The 22,931-nt window shown below is 32.0% G+C and overlaps 9 protein-coding genes across 9 annotated transcripts, besides 3 other annotated features; 2 read left to right on the top strand and 7 right to left on the bottom strand.

Annotated features, from left to right (window-relative positions):
* Positions 1-756: 756 nt before the first annotated feature.
* On the bottom strand, positions 757-1,140 carry TVAGG3_0933880 (3-hydroxyacyl-CoA dehydrogenase protein; the record flags this gene model as incomplete). The annotated part of the gene is made up of 1 exon (XM_001320172.1): positions 757-1,140. The coding sequence occupies one exon, from the start codon at positions 1,138-1,140 to the stop codon at positions 757-759; it is 384 nt and encodes a 127-aa protein (XP_001320207.1).
* Positions 1,141-1,466: 326 nt separating this feature from the next.
* Positions 1,467-1,688, bottom strand: TVAGG3_0933870 (3-hydroxyacyl-CoA dehydrogenase, NAD binding domain-containing protein; the record flags this gene model as incomplete). Its single annotated transcript, XM_001320171.1, has 1 exon — positions 1,467-1,688. One exon carries the CDS (start codon positions 1,686-1,688, stop codon positions 1,467-1,469), a length of 222 nt encoding a protein of 73 aa, XP_001320206.1.
* A 545-nt stretch (positions 1,689-2,233) lies between these two features.
* Positions 2,234-2,683, bottom strand: TVAGG3_0933860 (glycine-rich protein family; the record flags this gene model as incomplete). Its single annotated transcript, XM_001320170.1, has 1 exon — positions 2,234-2,683. The coding sequence occupies one exon, from the start codon at positions 2,681-2,683 to the stop codon at positions 2,234-2,236; it is 450 nt and encodes a 149-aa protein (XP_001320205.1).
* Positions 2,684-3,637: 954 nt separating this feature from the next.
* TVAGG3_0933850 (protein kinase protein) lies at positions 3,638-6,643 on the bottom strand (the record flags this gene model as incomplete). The annotated part of the gene is made up of 1 exon (XM_001320169.1): positions 3,673-6,555. The coding sequence occupies one exon, from the start codon at positions 6,553-6,555 to the stop codon at positions 3,673-3,675; it is 2,883 nt and encodes a 960-aa protein (XP_001320204.1).
* A 628-nt stretch (positions 6,644-7,271) lies between these two features.
* Positions 7,272-8,112: a mobile genetic element.
* A 368-nt stretch (positions 8,113-8,480) lies between these two features.
* Positions 8,481-11,690: a mobile genetic element.
* Positions 9,489-10,937, bottom strand: TVAGG3_0933830 (MULE transposase domain-containing protein; the record flags this gene model as incomplete). Its single annotated transcript, XM_001320168.1, has 1 exon — positions 9,489-10,937. One exon carries the CDS (start codon positions 10,935-10,937, stop codon positions 9,489-9,491), a length of 1,449 nt encoding a protein of 482 aa, XP_001320203.1.
* Positions 11,691-12,807: 1,117 nt separating the features above from the next.
* Positions 12,808-12,836: a mobile genetic element.
* Positions 12,837-14,432: 1,596 nt separating this feature from the next.
* On the bottom strand, positions 14,433-14,597 carry TVAGG3_0933800 (Ankyrin repeat family; the record flags this gene model as incomplete). The annotated part of the gene is made up of 1 exon (XM_001320167.1): positions 14,433-14,597. The coding sequence occupies one exon, from the start codon at positions 14,595-14,597 to the stop codon at positions 14,433-14,435; it is 165 nt and encodes a 54-aa protein (XP_001320202.1).
* Positions 14,598-15,091: 494 nt separating this feature from the next.
* On the bottom strand, positions 15,092-15,694 carry TVAGG3_0933790 (spectrin binding; the record flags this gene model as incomplete). Its single annotated transcript, XM_001320166.1, has 1 exon — positions 15,092-15,694. The coding sequence occupies one exon, from the start codon at positions 15,692-15,694 to the stop codon at positions 15,092-15,094; it is 603 nt and encodes a 200-aa protein (XP_001320201.1).
* A 114-nt stretch (positions 15,695-15,808) lies between these two features.
* On the top strand, positions 15,809-17,134 carry TVAGG3_0933780 (TPR-like family; the record flags this gene model as incomplete). The annotated part of the gene is made up of 1 exon (XM_001320165.1): positions 15,812-17,089. The coding sequence occupies one exon, from the start codon at positions 15,812-15,814 to the stop codon at positions 17,087-17,089; it is 1,278 nt and encodes a 425-aa protein (XP_001320200.1).
* Positions 17,135-17,459: 325 nt separating this feature from the next.
* Positions 17,460-19,124, top strand: TVAGG3_0933770 (phosphatidylinositol catabolic process; the record flags this gene model as incomplete). Its single annotated transcript, XM_001320164.1, has 1 exon — positions 17,465-19,066. One exon carries the CDS (start codon positions 17,465-17,467, stop codon positions 19,064-19,066), a length of 1,602 nt encoding a protein of 533 aa, XP_001320199.1.
* Positions 19,125-22,931: the final 3,807 nt, after the last annotated feature.

The following is a 22,931-nucleotide window of genomic DNA, read 5'->3' as shown; positions in this document are numbered from 1 at the left end:
ATTTTGTCCAATCAACATGAATGCATTGAGAAATTTGGATTGATTTTCTGGTAGAATCTGGAACAATTCAACCATGTATAAATGGATCATGTAATCATCATGAAATGTTAGTGTTAGAGTTCAAAAGAAACAGAATGAGTGGAAATCAAACACAATCTGAATAATTTTAAACGTATACAATCTTTAAGTTTGTATTTTGAATTCTACATATATGATTGTGTAATTCGTTCTTTCAAATTTTCGGATTCAGGCATGTTTTGATAAAATTCATTCCCAAAAACGTCAATTAACAATTAAATTTAGTGTATTTTAAATATATATACGTATTATATTTTATAAATTATATTAAATTCGCAAAATTTTAAGTTTTAAACAAAAATAAAAAATGTTCAAAATATGAAATTATGCATAGGATATTAAAATTTACATGTTAGCAATTTTTTTGAATTGCTTTCAATTTTCATATTGAAATTTTTAAGATTTTTTTCTGAAATAATAAGCAAGAATATCAACCTAAATAATATTAAATTCCATGCGTTAATTTCCCCTCAAAAGTCATTGACCGCCTCTCAATCTAGATTTTGTGAGTACTTTATATAATGATTTCCTATTTGCGAAACTAAATTCAGACTTTATTAGTTGTTTATGAATATGTATCACATTAATTTCTTTATGACTGCTGAGAGAATGAAATAATTTTAATTCAGTAATAAAATAAACTTTTAAATTTCCGTAAATTTAATAATATTTATAAAATCATTCGCCAGTTGAAATTCCTTTCTTACCATTATCAATATATTCCTTAAGAATCTGAACGACTTTGTAGTGAGCACTTGTTTGATCCTTTGATAGTGGATTCATTGATACAATATTGTAAGCTGTATCAAGCCCAACAATATCAAGTATTTTGAATGGGCCCATTGGAGCTCCAGTTGCTAGGCGCCATGTTAAATCAATGGTTTCAAAATCAGCAACACCATTGGCAAATAAAACTTGGGCTGAAGTTAATAATGGAACAAGTAATGAGTTCAAGATGTATCCTGGTTGCTCCTTCTTGAGCTTAAGTGGTATCATTCCCATCCGTGCAGCGAATTCTACAATTGTATCATAGCATTTTTGATCTGTTCCTTCATGACCCATAATCTCAGCTGTGTTATTCTTCCAAATTGAGTTTGCAAAATGAAGAGCTAAGAATTTAGCTGGTCTTCCTGTGAATTCAGCAAATTTGCTTGGAAGTAATGTTGATGAATTCGTAACAATGATTGTCTTCTCTTCAAGCAATAGAGCAACCTTCTTGTAGAATTCAATCTTGTCTTCTGGAATTTCTGCAATGGTTTCGATCAATAAATCACAATCCTTAAGAGATTTCTCTAAATCAAGCTCGAACTTGATTGAATTATATGCATCTTCAGATTGCTTAATCAACTCATCAACCTTTTCAATTGTGAGAGAGGTGAAATCTCTAATTAAACCTCTTGGATAGAGTTTTGAATCTGTTCCAGTGAGTTTTTGGTTGCTTCTAGATCATTACGGATATTAACACGTAATGCGTCAAACTTTGGTTTTGTCCTTTCGATGGATGCTTCACTTCGAAGCCAATGTGTAACGTTGAAGCCCCAATATGCAGCCATATAGCAAATCTGGCTTCCTAAAACACCACCACCAGCAACTGTGACGTTTTTGATCATTGATTGGAAATGAAGTAAAAAAGTTGTTTGGTATCCAAATTTTTTGAGAGGAGAACCGCTATTTGAGAGAAAGAAGTTGATACCTACTACTTCTCGAGCCCCATATAGTTAAAAATATCAATTCGGAATTTGATAGCTCATTCAAAATCAAAATTGAAAACACTTTTCAAAATTTGAAAGGAATTCTCCATCAAGTGAAATGTGAGGCGAGTAATAAAATCTATTTTTTATCGCCTTTTCCTTTTCATATTAACTTTAAAAATCACAAAACACTCAAATGGAAACGATAAAGCAAATCGAAATTTGAATTCATTCAAAATTCCATCCCTAAAGGAATGCAAAAACACATTTTCTGTAATAAGTCACTATAAACTATGTCAGAAATTGCTTACAAACTATTTATGCCAACTAACCCAATCATAATGTTCTCCAAGTCTATAAAATTTAGTTATTATTTTTTTTATTCCGAATAATTTTTTTTATTTGCTCACTTTATAAAATCAGATATAAAATTTGATTAAATATCTGATTAAAATAATGATAAGTTAAGAAAGGAAAATGCTTGGTAGATTTAATAAGAAAAATTGAAAATATGAGAAACAATATAGATTCAGTTTAAGTGAACAGATGCTGAAATGCTCAAGAAGAGTGATTTTAAAAGCACCATCACCCAGATGACCTTGTTCGTATGTAACATATTGGTTCGTCATTGATACGTTGAAAGATGGGAGTTGTTCGCTGCCTGATAGCATTCGAATGTTCTTGAATGAAAGGCCTGAGTAATGAACAGGGCCAATGAATGTATTATTATTTTCAAATGAATAGTCTTTTGAAACACTAACACATCCATCACATCCTGACACATACGAAGAACCTCCTGCACCTGATCCGTGTTTTCCGTATACGACGGATGCTCCTCCACCTCCAAAATAGCCAGAGCCACCTCCTGAGGGTTCTAAAAGAGATTGTGAACTATTTCCGCCCATTCCAAACATTCCATCTTCACCGTTTTTTATTTCAGGATGGATAGTGATTCCTGGAGAGCCGCCTTTTATTTGGCTACCGCCTTTAGCTGGTGTATATTGATCATTATAACGGCCGTGAACCGAATTACTTCCATCGCCGCCATAAATGTTTCCGCCGTGACCTCCTCGTCCAGATATTATTATTTCTATTTTCAATGTAGCTATCCAAAGTTACTCCGCCACCAGCTCCAGCAACAATGATTCTAGATTTTAGTCCTTCAATATCAGATTCGTTAATTAAACGCACATCTGTAGCTCCGCCTCCTGAATGACAAAATATATAATTTTTTTGTGGTTGTGATGGATCATAAGGAGAACAGCTTCCACCACCATTGAATGTACGTTTGGTACCACTCCTTTGGCCTTGTTCACCAACATAGATAAATAGTTTGGTGAAGTGTTTGAAAGTGATTACTCCGGAAACGTAACCGCCAAGGCCACCGTTGTTCCGGTCTTCACTACCTGATGCACCCCAACATTCAATTTGATAAACACCTGGAGATGCATGATATTCATATATACCATATTTATTCCCCGATGCTTTTTAACATCACAAAGGAAAAAAAATTGATCCGAATTTAAGGTTCATATATAATTTTGATTACTACAATATATTATTACTAGAATTCCTGATTGTTCATATTGTCATGATTTCAATCGAACAATTGTATTGCATTGACTAATACTAATTGTCATTATTTCAATCAAGCATTTTTATCACACGTAAATATCGTACAACAACAACAAAAATATTATAAATTCATAACTTCGTTGCTTCTAGCTTTACCAAAAGTTTTATTAGTGCTATATAGAATTTGCATCATGAATCTCTTTTATTTATGTATCTGAATTTAAAAAATCTAAATTTAAAAATAGTCACCATTTTTCAAACAAAGAAAAAATAAAAAAATTTTATTTATATTTCACACTGTCACAATTTTCCAAAAATGCAACAGAGATCAATAGCTATGTAACATATTATACATCTGAGACAATTTCTGGAGCAAACTCTGATCTTTCACCTTCTTTTGCTTACAAATTTCAACAAAACAATCGCAAGCAACAATTACATTCTTACTTGGCGCTTTGTAGTTCTCTATGAACACTTCAAGAGTCTTATCGATATCATAATCATCGCAAACCTTTGTCTTCTCCGAAATAAACTTTGCTGCGGAATTTCCAATGATTTCGGACGAAGAATGGACATAAAAAGCAGCAACAGGATGAATAGCCGAATAATCAAAATCACTGATATATTCAGCAGCAGAAATTACACAGAGGAAAGCTGGTTTTCGAAGCTCCGTTCTTTTACCGAACAAAATCGATAAAAAAATCTGATCCAAATTCACGAATTCTTCAACTCTAAATCTTTGCAAACAATTGTAGTAAATGAGCATCAAACTCGTGCATAATAAATCATCGGAGTTGTAAAACGCTTCACTCAATAATTTCGGTAATTTTGTATTTACAAAAAGTGACTCTTCAATTCTGACAGTTTTCAAAATTTCACAGGCGTATTTTATGTCATTATTCACCATCAAATATTCAATGACTGAATAAAACTCTTGTATCTGTGAAATTTTTTTCGTGTCATGCAAAAAGAGGTTTTTGTAAACTGCCACAATTTTTGAGACATCGAAATTAAAAGGTAAATTTTGTACAACAGAATACGCGAACAAAGAATTTTCCTTTGAGTTTTCGATGATGAATTTGAGGCAGATATCATTAGATTTGGAACAAGACATCAATGCAGGGATAAGCTTCTCAAAGGTATCATCGTATTTAAGGATCTCTTTGAACAACATAATATTCGCATTGAATGTTTGTGACAATTCTTTGTAGTTGTCACTTTTTATGTCATTTCTGACTTCCACAAATTTTACAGCTCCTATCATACAAGGCAAAACAAGAGGAGTTAGCATCTGCGGGAGATTTAATCTTGCCCACAGAAGGACCTCCCACAGACCTGTTGGCGCATTGGATATCGATCTGATCAATCGATTGGCCAATTGCAAAAGTGCTGCAGAAGATTGTGGTGGCATCGGGAGATAAATGAACTGAAGAAGCTGCTGGACAAAGGAAGGCGCGGACTTAAGGAACTCGAATCTCAAAAGACTGGCGGAAAGAAGAACACTTAACGCTTTGTTCCGAAAAACGTCACTTTTTGATGATGTATACAATAAAAGTGCTTTCAAAACTTCTATATCGAAAACTTTTGGTTCACGACATGTCAAAAGGTAGGTCATTACTGTTTCTGAGTCCTCTGACTGCTCAGTTAAGATGAGGGATAAGGCTTTAGTGAATCCTAGGTCCAGAAAGTTATAAAGAGTTACTTGATCTCCGCACATTTGGAGAGAATACATAAGAGCTTCCTTTCTGGAGTCAGAAGGAGGTCCGTGCATGCATTGCATGGCTCGATCAGGCGAAATAACTTGAGATTCGCGGGATTTCGGACGTGGTTTTGGAGTTTCTTTTCTAATGTATGGTAAACTAAGGCTTGTCTTATGGCAACTAACGATTCCGGCCTTTAGAGCGAATTCTGCTTCATCAGTTCCGGCTAAATGGTACTTCGAATCTTGTAATTCAGCAACTACTTTCGCCATTGTCGGTCTGTCTTCGGGATCTTGGCTCCAACATTTGGTAATGAGCTTGGCAAGGTGTTGTGGACAGTCCTCGGGTATTGGTGGCCTCTCACCGAGCTCTGTTACCGTTCTAATAATTTGATTTGCCTGCATATCTTTATATGGCATCTGTCCTGTGAGTAATTCCCATAGGAAAATGCCAAAACTGTATACATCGACACGTTCATCGTAGAAAGGTGTTGACATTAAGACTTCTGGAGCCATCCAATGGACTGTGCCTATCATACCGGTCATTGGACGACTGTCGCGAGTTCTCACCATGCCAAAATCACAGATTTTAGCATTGTTGTTGTCATCTAGTAGAACATTTAGCGATTTTAGATCTCGATGAATGACTCCCTTTGAATGTAGGTATTCTAAACCACGAGCAACTGTAAGAGCGATTAATGAGCGTGTTGTTGGGTTTAATTGTTCTGGATTATTTCGTAATTTGTGATATAAAGATCCGCCACTCATGAATTCCGTACAAATATAAAATGGAGCATCTTCAGTGTAACCACAGAACTTCGTTAAACTAGGATGCGATAGAATTGTAAGAAAATAAACCTCTCTTCGATAAGATTCAACATCTGCTTGAGATAATGTCTGTTTTGAAAGTACTTTTATAGCTATGTTGTCGTCTGAGTCTTTAAAATGTCCAAGATAAACTGTTCCTGATTGTCCTCTTCCGATTGTTTTTTCAAATACACAATCTTCGTGTTTAATTAGAAGCTTAAGACTTTCAGGAATTTCTGGTATTGTAAGACTATCGAGTTCTTCTGCATCATAATGGACTCCAAGCTCTTCTAAAGATTGAAAGCGTTTTTCAATGCGATCTCCTGCTTCCTTTTGATTTTTCTTATACAGTTGTTCAAGTACGATTCCAATTCGCTTCATATCGACCAAATCTTGAGATGTCAAATCGGAGTCGGATATTTCCATATAATTTGCTGCTTGAGTTAGCCCAAGAACAAGTAAAGATTCTTTCATAGAATGCCTGAATTGTTTGACTTCTTCTTTCGTTGCTGAAATTGGAGTTGAAAGTAAGAAAGTTATACAAACCTCTCGTTGGCATTGCGATAACAATTCGGTAAATTCGTCGAGTTTTGTCATCATTGTCGATGCAGCTTTCTCTTCTTCCCTGTTAAATGATTGCTTATCATCCGCATAGGAAGAAATTATATTTAGAATGTTTTTTATCGCTTGAATTGCACTATTCATTTTAGAACAATGAATATATGGTGTAACTCTCCTCTTTTTTGTGCTAATTATTTTCATTTTAAGCGCCTGGGGAGAGGGGAGAAATGCCAATTCCATTTCTGAGAAACGGGACGGCACTTTTTCTCTCAAATGCGGGTGGCATATATGATTTTTATTTATTAGTTTTGACATGTTATTTATTAGCCAGCTAATTACACTTTAAGGTTTTCTCACAATTATTTTTCATGCATCAAAATTGAGTTTCAAAGTGATTACTCATAGCTCCTAATAGAAATTACACATTCCAAAGTTGATTTCATCCGATGTAAATGATCAAGACATTTACTACATTCCTCTATACTAAATAATTTTGATTAATTTCAAACCACCATACTTATTAAAGTTTGTAATATGACAAGCTCTCTTTTAAAGTCATTGTTGGTGCTTTTCATAGTGATCATTATCAAGTGAACGAATATATATTTGTTTTGATCTATTAACTAAAATTAGAATTGTAATCAAATGCATTTTAGCATTAAAATGTAAACACATTATGTCTTTTAGCACATAAAGTTGATTTATGGTTAATAAATTATTTCGCAATAAATTTGTTCAGATTCATCAAAAAAGATGATTCATGTATTATATTACCGAATGTCTAGGTAATGATAATACTTAATAGCGCAAAATATGGCATCTTAAAATTTTTATTGAAAGATGAATAAAATTTCGGGGCTGTTATAGACCGAAAATAGATTTTTTCGGTTTTCTCTTCAAATAATTGAAAGAATGATACTATTATAGGTTTATTATATTATATAGCATATAATCATGCTATAGCCGAAAATTATAAGTTTTGAGAAGATTGAATATAACACAAATAAATTTGAATGTAAGTTAAATTGCTTGTTGTTTTTAATAGCTATTTAATGAGAAATCCAATATTGCAAAATTCAAATTGAATGATTGAAAGAACAGAAAAAGTCATTCTTTTTAATTTCGAATATGTTTCATTGTATTTATAATTATATGGCAAATAAGATATTTAAACTTGATTTTTGAAGGAAAATTCACAAAATTGAATAAATTCAAATAATTTTTATTCAAAAATAAACTAGTTATTTGAGTTTAATACTAATTATCTATTCAAACTACAAAGTTTGTAATTTAAAATATTTTGTGAGATCAGATTGAATTAATTCAAGGTTCTTTTCAATTAATATTAATGACCATATTACGCATTTTCGAACATTCTAAACCAAATATATAAAAATGGGAGACGAATGTTAAATTTGCTAGACATGGGGGAGTTGTCTGCAAAGTTTTAGCTCTTATCTCTAACAAAAAATTAATTTTTAAAAAAATGACCGAATACGTTTCACAGCGAGAAAAAAATAAAAGGCAAGATAGAATTTTCTAGACATAAAGAAGTTGTTTACCGAGTTTTAGCTCTTATCTCTAACAAAAAATTAATTTTTTAAAAAATGACCGAATACGTTTCACAGCGAGAAAAAAATAAAAGGCAAGATAGAATTTTCTAGACATAAAGAAGTTGTTTACCGAGTTTTAGCTCTTATCTCTAACAAAAAATTAATTTTTTAAAAAATGACCGAATACGTTTCACAGCGAGAAAAAAATAAAACTGTACACTGATTTTAATTTTCATTTCCAGTCACTTTACTTATTATTTTTTTCTTTTTTTTCATTTTAATTATAAATTTTTTCATAATACGTTTATTTACGTTACCATTTTCTTTATTCTTTTGAATTCCATACTAGACACTTATAGAATATTTTGATTGTTAACGTACTTCATTAGAATGAATCCTTACAAAGGGTATGTCGATCGAATTTACCTAATTGGTATTTCCAATCAGATTGAAGAAGGTAAAATGACATGGGAAGAAGCTTGCACCCATGTTCCCATCGCCCCAACCCTTCAATCAGAGGGGGGCACAAACTTGCCCAGTGAGGTGAAGTGAAAAGTGACAGGTTTACATATCAGAAATGTAAAGTGCCAGATTTGAAACAAAAAATGGATTAATTTATTATTATATGATAGAGAGATTTGGTAAGTTACTATCAAATTTGTAAGTAAGGGAAAAAAAAGTAAGAAAGAAAAAAAATTTAAAAAATAAAAAGCCACTCGCTTCGCTCGCGGTTGACAAAAAGAACAAATTCGAAAAATAATTGTATGAAATTACGAAACTAAGCCACTCGCTTCGCTCGCGGCTTAAGAAAAGAACAGATTCGAAAAAAAATTGTACGAAACTACGAAACTAAGCCGCTCGCTTCGCTCGCGGCTTTAGAAAAGAACAAATTCGAAAAAAGATTGTACGAAATTACGAAACTAAGCCGCTCGCTTCGCTCGCGGCCTAAGTAAACAACATATTTCAGATTATCGATACTAAAAATTTTTTTATCTTATTACATTTTTTTTGCATTTTTGTTAAAGCTTCTTAACTTAAATCATGGAATGTCTCAAAGACAAAAGTAGCATACAGCATGTAAAGCTAAAGAAAGATAATCATAATTAATACCTTAATTTTTAATATTACGCATTTTTAGGTGCAAAATTTAAAAACATTCTAATACAATAGAGCAGTTTCCAAAAGTAGCATACAGTATGTAAAGCTAAAGAAAGATAATCATAATTAATACCTTAATTTTTAATATTACGCATTTTTAGGTGCAAAATTTAAAAACATTCTAATACAATAGAGCAGTTTCCAAAAGTAGCATACAGCATGCAAAGCTAAAGAAAGATAATCATAATTAATACCTTTAAAGTTTAAAATCTTGATTTTTTTTAAAATCAAATATTTATAACTTTAATACATACAGCTTAAACCTTATACTTGTTTTCTCTTGTGAGAAAGCAATCTTACAAAGCTAACAATCCTAAAAAATAAAGAATTAAAATTTAATAATTTAATCTAAAATTAAAATCAAAATTAAATAAAATGAGTTCTTTGTAATAATACTTTCAAGGTAGGATATATTTTAGTGGGATCTATTGAGTCATCACTAACAGCATTGAGCAATCTATTGAGCATTGAAATACTCTCGATTTTTCTTTGTCTTTTTACATCAATTTCTGCGATAGTTGCTTTTTCCATGATCCTAATGACACGGTCATCTGCTGGATTTTGATCAATTTTGAGTTTGATAACGAAAGATGGTATCACTTTTGTATAAATTTCTATAATAACATCATCAATTCTGAGATTTTTTCGATCAGGAAAATAGTCATGTTTGAGTGTTCTAAAATGAGCTTCGGCAATATTGTTAGTTGCGTCGCCTTCACGCCTGTCACGAGCAATCAATCTTGATATGTTGTAACGCCATTGTCTGTTAAAGTATTGAGATGCTGTTGGATCTGTGTCGAGCAACTCCAGAACTTGATCATAAGCAGCATTTGCTTCTTCCTCATGTTCTGCATCTAATTTGAAGACTAAATCCTTCATCAAATTATAGAATTGTTCAAATTTTTCTTGAGAAGAAAACTTATTTGATTTGCGAAGAATTGCACGAAGAACATGTACTCCGCACCAAAGTATTTGAGCTTGTGGAATGCTTTCTTCTATTGCTTGAGCTATCTGTGGAGCACAGTCCATGCTAATGTATTCTGGCTCAATTGTTACCCATCTGAGATAGGCGCACACGCAAACTTGAATGTTTTGATAAGTGTCTGGTTGACAAAAGAAATATAAAAAAGGGAAAATGTGAAAATCTTTGATTTTGCCAGTAAATGCATACAATGGAATGTTTGATCGCAACAATTTATAGGTGCTGTCTATATAAAATGTCTTGATACTATGCGCATAAGCTTTGCCTTCAAAAGACGCGTAATAGAAACACATATTATTGTCTGAGACTTCAAATGCAATGAGATCATCTGGAGATTCTTCTTGTACTGTCTGAACAAAGATTTGCAATGACACAACATCGTCAGGAGAATATCTAGTTTGAAGAGCATGTATTCTCTCTGCAAATCGTTTGATTGCACGTGGTTTTTGAGCGTACATCTCTGGAATGGACGGACCTGTAAGAGGAATTTCAAGATCTTTGAATGCATTTAGCTGTGCTATCGCTCTTTGATTGTCATCTGTTTGGAAGTAATGTTCTAAATATTTGCGATAAAAGACAGACGAATATTGACTTTTGTCATTTGGGGCGGAATGATCATGTTCTTCAACTATTTTGATTAGTTTGTATTTATTTTGATCCAAGATTGCAACATTAAAATGTGCAGGACATTTTGGATATTTGCAGTGGAATGAAATCTGAGATCTTTCTTTCCTGACACGTTCACCATATCCATACTGTGCTTGTATTTCTTGTTTAACTCCAAATTTACAAAGATCCATAACAGTAAAGATAGTTTCTTCTTCTAATTCCATTTGAAATTGAAATGAAAATTAAAAATTCAGAAATTTGAATAGATTTGGTCTGTAATTAAATGAGAATAGCAGTTTGTTCGTCATTGTTTGAGGCAAGAGTATTATAGGAATATTATATGATGGATTTGAGTTGCATATAAAGAGTGCAAAAGGATAAAGAGAGAAATTTTGTTAGATTAAATTATTAAATTTTAATTCTTTATTTTTTAGGATTGTTAGCTTTGTAAGATTGCTTTCTCACAAGAGAAAACAAGTATAAGGTTTAAGCTGTATGTATTAAAGTTATAAATATTTGATTTTAAAAAAAATCAAGATTTTAAACTTTAAAGGTATTAATTATGATTATCTTTCTTTAGCTTTGCATGCTGTATGCTACTTTTGGAAACTGCTCTATTGTATTAGAATGTTTTTAAATTTTGCACCTAAAAATGCGTAATATTAAAAATTAAGGTATTAATTATGATTATCTTTCTTTAGCTTTACATACTGTATGCTACTTTTGGAAACTGCTCTATTGTATTAGAATGTTTTTAAATTTTGCACCTAAAAATGCGTAATATTAAAAATTAAGGTATTAATTATGATTATCTTTCTTTAGCTTTACATGCTGTATGCTACTTTTGTCTTTGAGACATTCCATGATTTAAGTTAAGAAGCTAAATTCTGAAGTTTACATGATCCTCTCGTGTGCACCCTTAAAAAAATGCAAAAAAATTGAATACTTTACTGGCTGGGCAAATTTGTCGCCGCCCCCTTCAATCAAATGATTTCAAATATTTAGATGTTTCAAAATCTTTTTTACAAAATCAATTTAGCTTACAGAATCTCCCATTGCCTAAAGGCAAGAAAGGTCGTAGGGTCAATCCCTACGACCAAATCAAAGCTCTTGCTGTGATACATGACCACTGGGCCTTTCCCTGTGGTCAAACAAAACAATGGAAACGTTTGAAATTACAACAAATTGATGTATCTTATAGAGAAGTACGCAGATACTTCAAAGAAAATCATTTCACCAAGACGCGATTAGAGCATGCCGGGCAAGAAACAGCAGTAAGATATTGGGCGCTTTCACCCAATCTTATCTGGCACGCAGATGTTCATTATTTTAGGGGTGTTCGTGGCCAGTATATTTATGGCATAATCGACGATTTTAGCCGCAAAGTCCTAGCGTGTATACAAATACCAGATATGCTGGCAGCGACGACAGCGAACGTTGCGGCTTCCGCCTTCATTGAATTTGGCGTCCCTTATTGTTTCTGGACCGACAACGGTTCAGAAAATAGGGGCGCCTTTCAAGATCTACTTGATCTTTGGGGCGTACAATGGCGGCATACAGACTCTCATTCTCCCTACCAAAATGGGAAGATTGAGAGATTCTGGCCGACATTGGAGCGCTGCCAAAGCATTCAGGCTATTCCTGCCTTTATTTGGGAGTACAATAATAACACCGCATGAAGATCTCCCAATTAATCCATTAACTGGAACAAATTACACGCCAAATCAAATGTATCAGCTGAAACCGAAATACACAAATGCAGATACAGAAAGGTTGTGGCAAATATGGGATACAGATACAGGCATGACCGCTGTTGACACATTCACAGCGTAATAATAAACATAATTTTTTAATTTCATTTTTAACAAGTTTTTTTAAATGTATGTAATGAATAATTCATTAGAATATGATAATGCACATTGTAACAGAATAGAACAATCACCAAATTTTTTTTGAAATTAAAAAATAAAAGTAAAAAGTATAAAGTAATCTAACCAAAAAAGATATTTAAAAGAATTTTGGAAAAAACAGAATAAGGATAATAATATTATTTTAGATACACAATCGATGTACTGAAGAATAATCCGGTAAAATGATGATATAAAATTAGATTATTTTACAAGTAGCTAAAAGAATAAAACTATAATATAAAATAAATGAAGTTTAATGAAACAATAAAGGCTAAATAAATAATAAAGATTTTTATTTTATATCAGTATTGAGAAGAAGTAACAGCTGACACTTGGTAGAAAACTTCTTTATGTCTAGAAAATTCTATCTTGCCTTTTATTTTTTTCTCGCTGTGAAACGTATTCGGTCATTTTTTTAAAAATTAATTTTTTGTTAGAGATAAGAGCTAAAACTCGGTAAACAACTTCTTTATGTCTAGAAAATTCTATCTTGCCTTTTATTTTTTCTCGCTGTGAAACGTATTCGGTCATTTTTTAAAAAATTAATTTTTTGTTAGAGATAAGAGCTAAAACTCGGTAAACAACTTCTTTATGTCTAGAAAATTCTATCTTGCCTTTTATTTTTTTCTCGCTGTGAAACGTATTCGGTCATTTTTTTAAAAATTAATTTTTTGTTAGAGATAAGAGCTAAAACTCGGTAAACAACTTCTTTATGTCTAGAAAATTCTATCTTGCCTTTTATTTTTTTCTCGCTGTGAAACGTATTCGGTCATTTTTTAAAAAATTAATTTTTTGTTAGAGATAAGAGTTAAAACTCGGTAAACAACTTCTTTATGTCTAGAAAATTCTATCTTGCCTTTTATTTTTTTCTCGCTGTGAAACGTATTCGGTCATTTTTTAAAAAATTAATTTTTTGTTAGAGATAAGAGCTAAAACTCGGTAAACAACTTCTTTATGTCTAGAAAATTCTATCTTGCCTTTTATTTGTAAGCAATAGTTATGGTGAACTATTTTCTATCGATTGTTTCTAATATCTTTCTAAACAATTTTTCGAGGGGAAAATAATCTTTGGCTCTGTCACTATGAGAGGTAAGTGGCTCAAGAAGCGCATGCGGAGACTGAAAAGAAAGAGGAGGATGATGAGGTCCAAGTAAGGTCTCTCCTCGATGGTGTCTTCAACATTTGAATAAACAAGACCGAAATTTCATGCTTATTAACTTAATTTTCTTTTTTTATACATTTTTACGAAGGAATTATAACCAATTCTAATACTCAGAAGAATATTCCTTCAATATTATTCCAAACAGTGCTTATTTTTCACTAAAAAATACGTTTGAATTAATATTAAGCGTATTATTCAAACTTTACTATTTAAGATTAAAGTACTCAAGAATTGTATCCTTAATAATCATTAATTTTCTTTTTTTATTGGAAAAATCGTTGAAATTTCGAGAAATGGAAGATTTTCTTGAAAGTATATGCAATAAATAATGAGGGAAGTGGCATTGACTTGAATGTATTACTATTAAGTTAATCTGAGTGCTTTTTGGTGAAACATTGCTACAATTCAGAGTTTTGGACGAAAGATCTTAAAAGAGAATCTAATTCAGCAATCGCATAGTTTGTTTGCTTATCTTAATAAAAGCATCATGTAGGAAACAATAAAAAAGATTTTGTCAAGTTATTAAGTTTTTTAATCCCATAAAAATTGCATTTTTAGTGAGAGATTGAAGGATTTTTCCCCTACCATTTATTCATTGATAATACCCAAATGAACTCCTCAAAATTGCATGCATTCATGTCAGGTTCTCAAATTAGCATACAGTTGGGTGAATCCTTAATATTTGCGCCATGTGAAATAAGAAGTTCAGCAATATTTTTATTACCATTATCTAATGCATATTGAAGAGCTGTTTTTCTATATCTATCTTTTTCATTGATATTTGCGCCATATGAAATAAGAACTTCGGCCATTTCTTTTCTATGTTCACGTACTGCAAAATGAAGAGCGGTTTGTCCACGTTTATCTTTTTCGTTGACATTTGCACCATGTGAAAGAAGAACTTCGGCTGTTACTTTACTATTAAATGCTACTGTAGAATGAAGAGCTGTTTCCCAATCATTATCTTTTTCGTTTATTTTTGCACCATGTGAAAGAAGAAATTCGACTGTTTCTTTGTTATGATTATATCTTGCTGCTTTATGAAGAGCGGTTTCCCCATCATTATCTTTTTCGCTGATTTTTGCGCCATGTGAAAGAAGAAATTCGACAATTTCTTTACAATTATTAGATGCTGCAAAATGAAGAGCGGTTTTCCCATCATTATCTTTTTCGTTGATATTTAAACCGTGTGAAATAAGAAGTTCAACTATTTCTTTGCTATTATCCTTGGCTGCATCATGAAGAGCGGTTCTCCCTCGATCATCCTTTTTATCGATATTTGCACCATGCGAAATTAGAAATTCGGCTATTTCTTTGTTATTATATTGTGCGGCTTTATGAAGAGGTGTGCTTCCTCGCTTTTATTATTATTATTATTGATTTTTGCACCATGCGATATAAGAAATTCAGCTATCTCTATACAATTATGCTTTGCTGCAATGTGAAGAGCTGATCCAAATTCTCCCATTATATTAATATTTGTACCAAGTGAAAGGAAATATTCACAAAGAGATGGTATTTCAAACATCGCCGAATAAGCAAAACATCTGTGAATATTATTAGTTTGATCGAAATAAGCTAAAAATGATTCAAGATTATTAGACTGTCCACAAGGAATTACATCGATTTTATAGCCGTATTCATTCACCAAGAATGTAACAAAATCGATATTGTGTGAAATAATTGCATTATCCATGCAATAGCCACATGGTTTTTTATATTTCAAACATTCACCCATGATCTCTTGATTTCCGCCTAAAAATGAAAATTCTAGACATTCTTGTGTTATTTCTGAGCTAAATTTCGTTCTTAAAAACTTGAAACAATCAACTGCTCCATGGTAACAACATAATTCAAGTAATGTATATCCTTTTTTAAAATGCAATGGTGGATATACACTATATGTCATCTAGCAGTACTTCGCGCCGATAACTGAAGCATAAGAGCTTGATATCATTTCGAATAAACAATCAAAAAATTAACACCCGATCAAATTTACAAAATCCACTTTTGTAACGTATTCAAAATGCAGCGCCCTCAAAGCGCGCCAAAGAAAAAAACTCGGCGAGTAATTGACACAAAAAAGGTCACAGTTAAGAGAGTAGTGCCTAAAAATACCATAGATACTTCCTGTTATCGTTTATCCAAGACAACACCAATTAACGGAAATAAAGTTGTTCTTGCAGAACAGGCAGAACCATTCGCAGACAAGTATTATCGCGAGCATGAAGATGAAAGAGGAGATCTTCGCCCTCCTGAAGAAAAATTAAAAGATATTGAAGCAAGATTAGATGAAAATCTCGAAGAAATAGATAGATTTAACTTACTTATGAAACAAAAATGCTATATATACGTCGTATATGGTGAAACATCAGAAGAAGCACTTCGTGTTCACGCTTCACTTGGAGATTTTTACAATTTTTCAAACAAACCCAAGAGTGCGTTACGTCATTTCGAAAAGGCTCATGCTTTAGAACCAGGTAAGGAGCTTGATAACGATACGAAAGCGAAAATATCAGTTGGAATGTCGGAAGCACATCTTGCGCTTTCAGGAGAGAATAAACGAGAAATAAATCATGCCGGAAATACTCTTAAACCAGCATTGGAACTCGAAATTGAGAACAAAATGCTCAAATTTAGAAGAGATCTTACTCATGCAAGAATTTTATCGGCAAAAGAGAAATATGAAGAAGCTTACGATGCGTACATGATAGCTGAACAGTCCCACAAGGAATGTGAGCATGAAGAAGATGAATCAACTGCAAAAATTTACACAGAATTTGGAGAAGCTTGTAGGAATGCAGAAAAATACCATGAATCTCTTCCATTTTATCAAAAAGCTTACGATATATATACAAAGCTTGAAATGACCAAAGAAGCGGAAGCAATTGCACCTTTCTTGGAATTGCATGAAGAAGAAGAGGTCAAAGAGGAAGAAGAAGCCAAAGAAGAAGAGGAAAAGAAGGAATCTGAACAGAATAATGACAGTCAAGCCGAAACAAAGAGTTTAAGTCTCACAGATGGATTAAAAGAACAAATAACAGAAAAAATTGAAGATGAAAAACTAGAAGCCGATGGAGAACAAGATCTCAATAAAGAGGAAGAAGAAAAGAACGAAGAAGAAGAGGAGGAAGAGGAAAAGAAAGAACCTGAACAAGATCAGAAGCAGCCAACATTAAACCTTGGAGAAAGCGTGCAAAAAGTTGCAGAAGAAATAGCTAGTGCTGAAGATAACAATGAAGAACAGAATGTTGAAAAGAATTCAACAGCGGATTCCTTTGAAAGTACCTCTAATAACAACTAATGTAAATTTATTTATATTTTTTTGAGTTAAATAAACATGTCTGAATAATTAACTTTCTTAGTACATATATCTATTCTAAGTCCTTTTGATCCTATCATATAATTCCAGGCAGGAGACAAACATTAAATGATTTAGCTGAGTATTAATGTGTAATATTAGCATTTGCATCACCATATTCCACTTGTATTCAAGATATAATGCATTTCATGAGTAATTGAATGTAAGATATGGAAGAATACATTTGAAGAATTAAAATTTTGAAGATTTGACCAGCGGAAAGTATTAAACCCAATTTGAAGAATCGAGTCTGGTTAAAATATAAAAAATCAATTTCGCTTATCCGCTCTGAAAAAAAAGTTTTTTTATAAATCAAGAATGTTTTTTGTTTTCCTTTCTGGAAGCCTCTGTGTTCAGAGGATGATCTCCGCATATTACCATGCCGAAACAGGTGAGTATATGTATAAAGAAGGAAAATATGATTCAGATGCAGCAGCTCGTGGAATCTTTGATGATACTGATTTTAATTCCACAGGATGGTACAATCTCCAGATTGAAGGCAAGCGTGGCACCGATGCTTTAGCAGAAACCCATGCTGCTGGATATATTGAAGGTATTTTCACTGCTAGTTTTTACAAAAATCACAGAAACAATGTTTATCAGCACTTATGTTCTAAATATATCAAATGCGAAGACAACTACACAATTCCAAAAGTAATTCGTGACTATTTTAAGAATAACTACAACTGGGTCAAATTAACTGGTTTATCTAATCCAGATATGAGCGACCCATGGTATTTTGCTGCCGCCACTACAATGGCACAGATTGAAGGAATGGTAGAGGCATACAATAAAGTTTCTAATGACGACACTCTTACAATCGAAGATTTATGGATGTTCATGTCTCATGCATCAATCTACGATATCGCTCGTGCTCAAGGCTTTGCTCTCCAGCAGGATAACGCACCGCTATTCACTCGCCGTGGTACAGTTATTGTTGGCCGCACATCTTCTTTAGATAATGTTTTCATTGGCCAAACAGCATGGCGTACATATGGCGAATCCGTAAGAATTGCCAAGCGTTACAGACTTCGTTACAATTCTACTGGAAACATTGTTGATCGCCGTTCATTATCTTCATATCCATTTATGCTTCATTCTGACGATGAATTCTGCATCAGCGATATGGGTCTCGCCATTACATCAACATCTATCATTACAACTAACGATTACGCTAAGACAGTTCAAGCATCATTCCAAGGATATCCATATTGGTTCAGAAACATCGTTGCTACCCTCGCATCCCATTCTGCAGGTGAATGGTTCGATAACTACAAGTCAGAATACTCCACAGGAACAGGTATCGAATATATCTTACTTGATATCAAGAAATTCAAGTACAAAGAAGGCTACCAGGATGAATTTGTCCTTGCAGTCGATGAGATTCCAGGCCAAAATGCCGAATCTAAGGACATGACCAGCAGATTAATCGAAAAAAGATTCGTTGGAAGCTACGACGTCCCTGCTGTTGAGTCCATCTTCAAGACTGCTGGATACGACACCCTCGCACAGACATCTCCGGAGTGGTATTCATACGAAAACTCCGCTCGCGCAAAGATTCTCCAAAGAACTTGCCAAAGTATATATGATGATGACAAGATGAAGACACTTATTCGTTTGAATGATAAAGATCGTTACAGTGAACAAGGAGATACAACAACAAACGCAATCGCTGGAAGATTCGAACTTATTAAGCCTGCTTCTGACGCTATGTGCTTCGGAGCGTTCGACGCTAAGTTCACATCAATCCCAAGAATGTTACACTCAGAATGGGTCGGCCAAGTTGGAGCTTCTTACGATAATTTGCCACAACTCAATTTGCTTAACGCTGATGCATGCGATAACTCAGATTATGTTGGTGTTGATACACAAATGTACAATGGCTGGGTTGATCAGTACTTTGACATTGAAATAGACTAAAAATTAATAAAAACTTTAAGTTTTCTTCTCTTCAAAACTCATATTGATGTAATTTCATTTACAATACCAACGGCACTCTGCAATCTTTAAGAATAATGGAATTAAAAATAAATTAAATATTAATAAAAATTTAAGTATTCTTCTCTTCAAAATTCATATTAATGTAATTTCATTTATAATGCCAGCTGCACTCTGGAATCTTTGGGAGTGATGAAATTGAAAATATCGATTAAAATTTAATAAAAATTCTGAGTTTTCTTTTTTCCAAAATTTAATGTGTGTGCTAAATGTTTATGAAATCTCGTTAATGATTTAAGTTGGATCTGAATCTTTTTTAAAAAATTTGGATCAAGGTGATTTTAAAGTTTTATAGAGATTCTTTAGTTAGACAAATTCACTGTCTGAATGTGCATCAAATGCTGAAATTATAATCAGCATTTCTAATGGAAAAGCAACCTCCAAAATTCAAAACAATAGATTTCAGAAGTTTTTGAATTTAAAAGCATATCATTTGAAAAAGCGGAAGTTTTTCAAAGTTAATTTATCTTCCAATTAAAAAACTTAGTATGATAAGTCTAATATAGACATTCAAAATTTATGAGCTCACAAAATTTTGAGTTGCAACGTCGAAAATAAATCCCATATAAAGTTCAATAGATAATCATGCTCTTCTATTTGTATATTTATTTCTTAAGATGTACTGATCCATTATGGAATTTATATTACCCTGATGTACCTGATTTTACTCAAAAGAACAACGAAACAATAAATTCGCCTGGAAATTATCTTTTAATAGAATCTGCTTTTACCAATTGTCGTTCTAATCTCGTCTATTTAAACAAGGATTCAAGATTACTAATTAAAGGTGGTTATTTTTATGGATGTGGTATGTATGAATCTGGTGCAATAATTACTCTCAATACTAATTGTTCATGCGTTTTTGAAAAAGTGTGTGTTAAAATTGTTAACAATTATAATGTAAATGGATTTCCATTTTTATTTTCATCTGGAGGTTCTGAAAATGATAACATGGATATGTTTTATTTGACGACCTTCAGTGGCTTTGCAGGAAGAACAAGCTGTCTTCAATTCAGTAATTGTTATAATGTTACTCTTAACTAATTAGCCCAAGAGGTGTATCATATGACATGATAAATTCAGAAGCAAATATTTCACTTTCAACATTTTATAACAACACAGGTCAGCGCATATTGAGTCATTATGATAAAGAATTTTTCATTACAAAAGTCAATATTGTTAAAAGCAATTTTTACAATGAAAGTTTTAATTCAACAGTTATTTTAGGATTTGGTTTAATTTCATATTCATCATTCGTGTTGAATCATTTAAATTATTTATTTTCAACATCAAAGCAAATTGATGTTTCAAACTGCAATTTTGATAATTATAAATATGAAGGAAGTGTTAGTCTACGACATACAACATTTAATACACATACAGTTTCCATCCTATATAATTCAGATCCTCCTTGTGCCGTAGCACCTTATGTTATTTTTGAACCATATAATTCAATTCATTTAGAATTAATTTACCAAAATAATGAACGATATATAAATTATGAAATTCAATTCCAAAATATAACAACTTTGGATATTCGTGTTATAGTTACGTGTGAAGACAAACAAGTTGATTCATTTGATACAAAACTTGAACCTGGAAATCCTGTTATTAGAGGTCAAATAAATGCAGAAAATATAAGCATTGGGTATCATTCATTTAGCTTCAAATTTATTGATTTGAAAACAATGGATGAATCAAAATATTTTAACAACTACTTCGCTGTATCTCATCGCCCTAATATTACACTTTCCAATGATATTCAAACGATTTACAAATATGGTACAGATTCATTTGCTATTATTCAAGGTTATATTTCGGACGAAGATTATAATGATCAAATTAATATCTCGGCATATGTTAATGATCAGTTTTTAAACCTATCAATACTCACATTTTCATATCGAAAACCTCATAGTTTTGATTTATATTTAAACTTGAGTCAGCATTTTCATATGAACGAGAACCAGATCAAAATTATTGCAAAGAATAAATATTCGGTTCAAAGCGAGCCAAAAATGGTTTCGATATATATTTATGATGAAATTCCCTTCGAAATACGAGAAATTCTTATGAATGATACCTTCATACGATCAGTGGACAAAATTATCAACATCAAAATGAATGTTGTTTCAGAAATTGAACCTGATTTAACAGTGATGATTAATAATTTTAAAGAATATACGTCAATGTCCCGTAAATTAAATCCGTATAATCAAGAATACACAATACATTTAAATTTAGAACGTTTCAATGATGGACCGAAAAAATTGAAAATAACTATCCAATCAGGTGACAAGATATGCTCGAAAGAAAAAACTTTTAATATTATATCTCCCAAACCAGTTAAAACAAGTCAATTTGAAAAAAGGCCGCATCAAATTTACAGAAGAAGGTAATTACTTCATCATCCTTCGAAAATGTAAAAAAAGTTGTCATCATGCTGTGATCACTATATTATTTATCTGTAAATTGAATGTATATAAACATCTTACTTTTTTAGTACATTACACTTAAGGGTGCACACGAGAGGATCATGTAAACTTCAGAATTTAGAACCTTATTTTTAGGCATTATCTTGGCTACCTATTTAGGCTCGAAAAGCAAAAAATATCAAAAAATACAACTTGACTCCATTATGACCCTTTCATGGAGGTAGTTTTTATCCGCTAGTATTTTCCCTTTGAATCTCTTTACAATTCGAAATCAAATTCAAACCTCAGTAGAAGAAAGGAAGAATCGACTTACTACGGTTGTAATACGAATAAATACATATATTTAATTATTTTTATTTACATAATAATTGTTTGAAGCTCATATTCCATCAAATTTTTAAATAAAAACATTAAAATGTTGAAAATGTTCATATATTTTAATAGGGTTTTGGCACTTTATTGAGGAATTACTACATACATAGTCGAACTGAACTTGATATTTTGAAATTTAAATTATTTATCAAAATTAAAATTTAGCTTGAAATTTATAATTATTTAGTCATATTTTTATGGCATTCCAAACGGGAACCGCGGTTGGTTACCATGGATTTCCGTCACCGGTCACATTTTAAAGATTTTTAAAGCCTTATAAAAATATGCTTTGTAAATCATTTTTTGTAAATCGGCAAAAATTTGGTAATTTTCTTCAACTAATAAATCTGCGAATAGCATTTATAATACAAGAACAATCTTTTAAAATGCGTTTGATTCATTTTTGTATAATTTCATATAGGCACATATATTCTTCCGGGACTTTCCGTGATTTTACCGTAAAATCATTAGTTTACACCAATTTTTCCGTATTTTGAATAGTTTACTGCACTTTTTCCGTAAAATTGAGTTACGGGAATCCGCAAAATTTCCGGACCTCATTTTTCATAGAATATAATAATAATATTTGATAAAAAGATATATTATTTATATTTTTGATTTTTGAATTACGGAAAAAGTGAATTGTTAACTTGATTTTTTTATATGGTTAATTTTTCAAATGATATTATGAAGATCTAAAATATTAAAAGTAAAAAATTGAATTACGGAAAAAGTGAGGTCAAAAGTGAAATAAATTTGCAGAACAATTTTCATTGAAATAAGACATTGAGTATCACACTTTAGTGAATCAACATCTATAAGAATGAAGTGTTTTGAAGCTGAAATAATATTGAATAGAAATTAATTTTTTCTGAAATTTTGAATGAAATTATGGGAAATAAAAAAATTACTAAATATTGTATTCATACAAATATATTATTTTAAAGGAAAAATAGATGCTGATAGAAACGATGAAAAAT

The sequence above is a fragment of the Trichomonas vaginalis genome, chromosome I (genome assembly GCF_026262505.1).
Source record: "Trichomonas vaginalis G3 chromosome I, whole genome shotgun sequence".
Lineage (NCBI taxonomy): Eukaryota > Parabasalia > Trichomonadida > Trichomonadidae > Trichomonas > Trichomonas vaginalis.
This window is presented reverse-complemented; position numbering and strand designations above follow the sequence as displayed.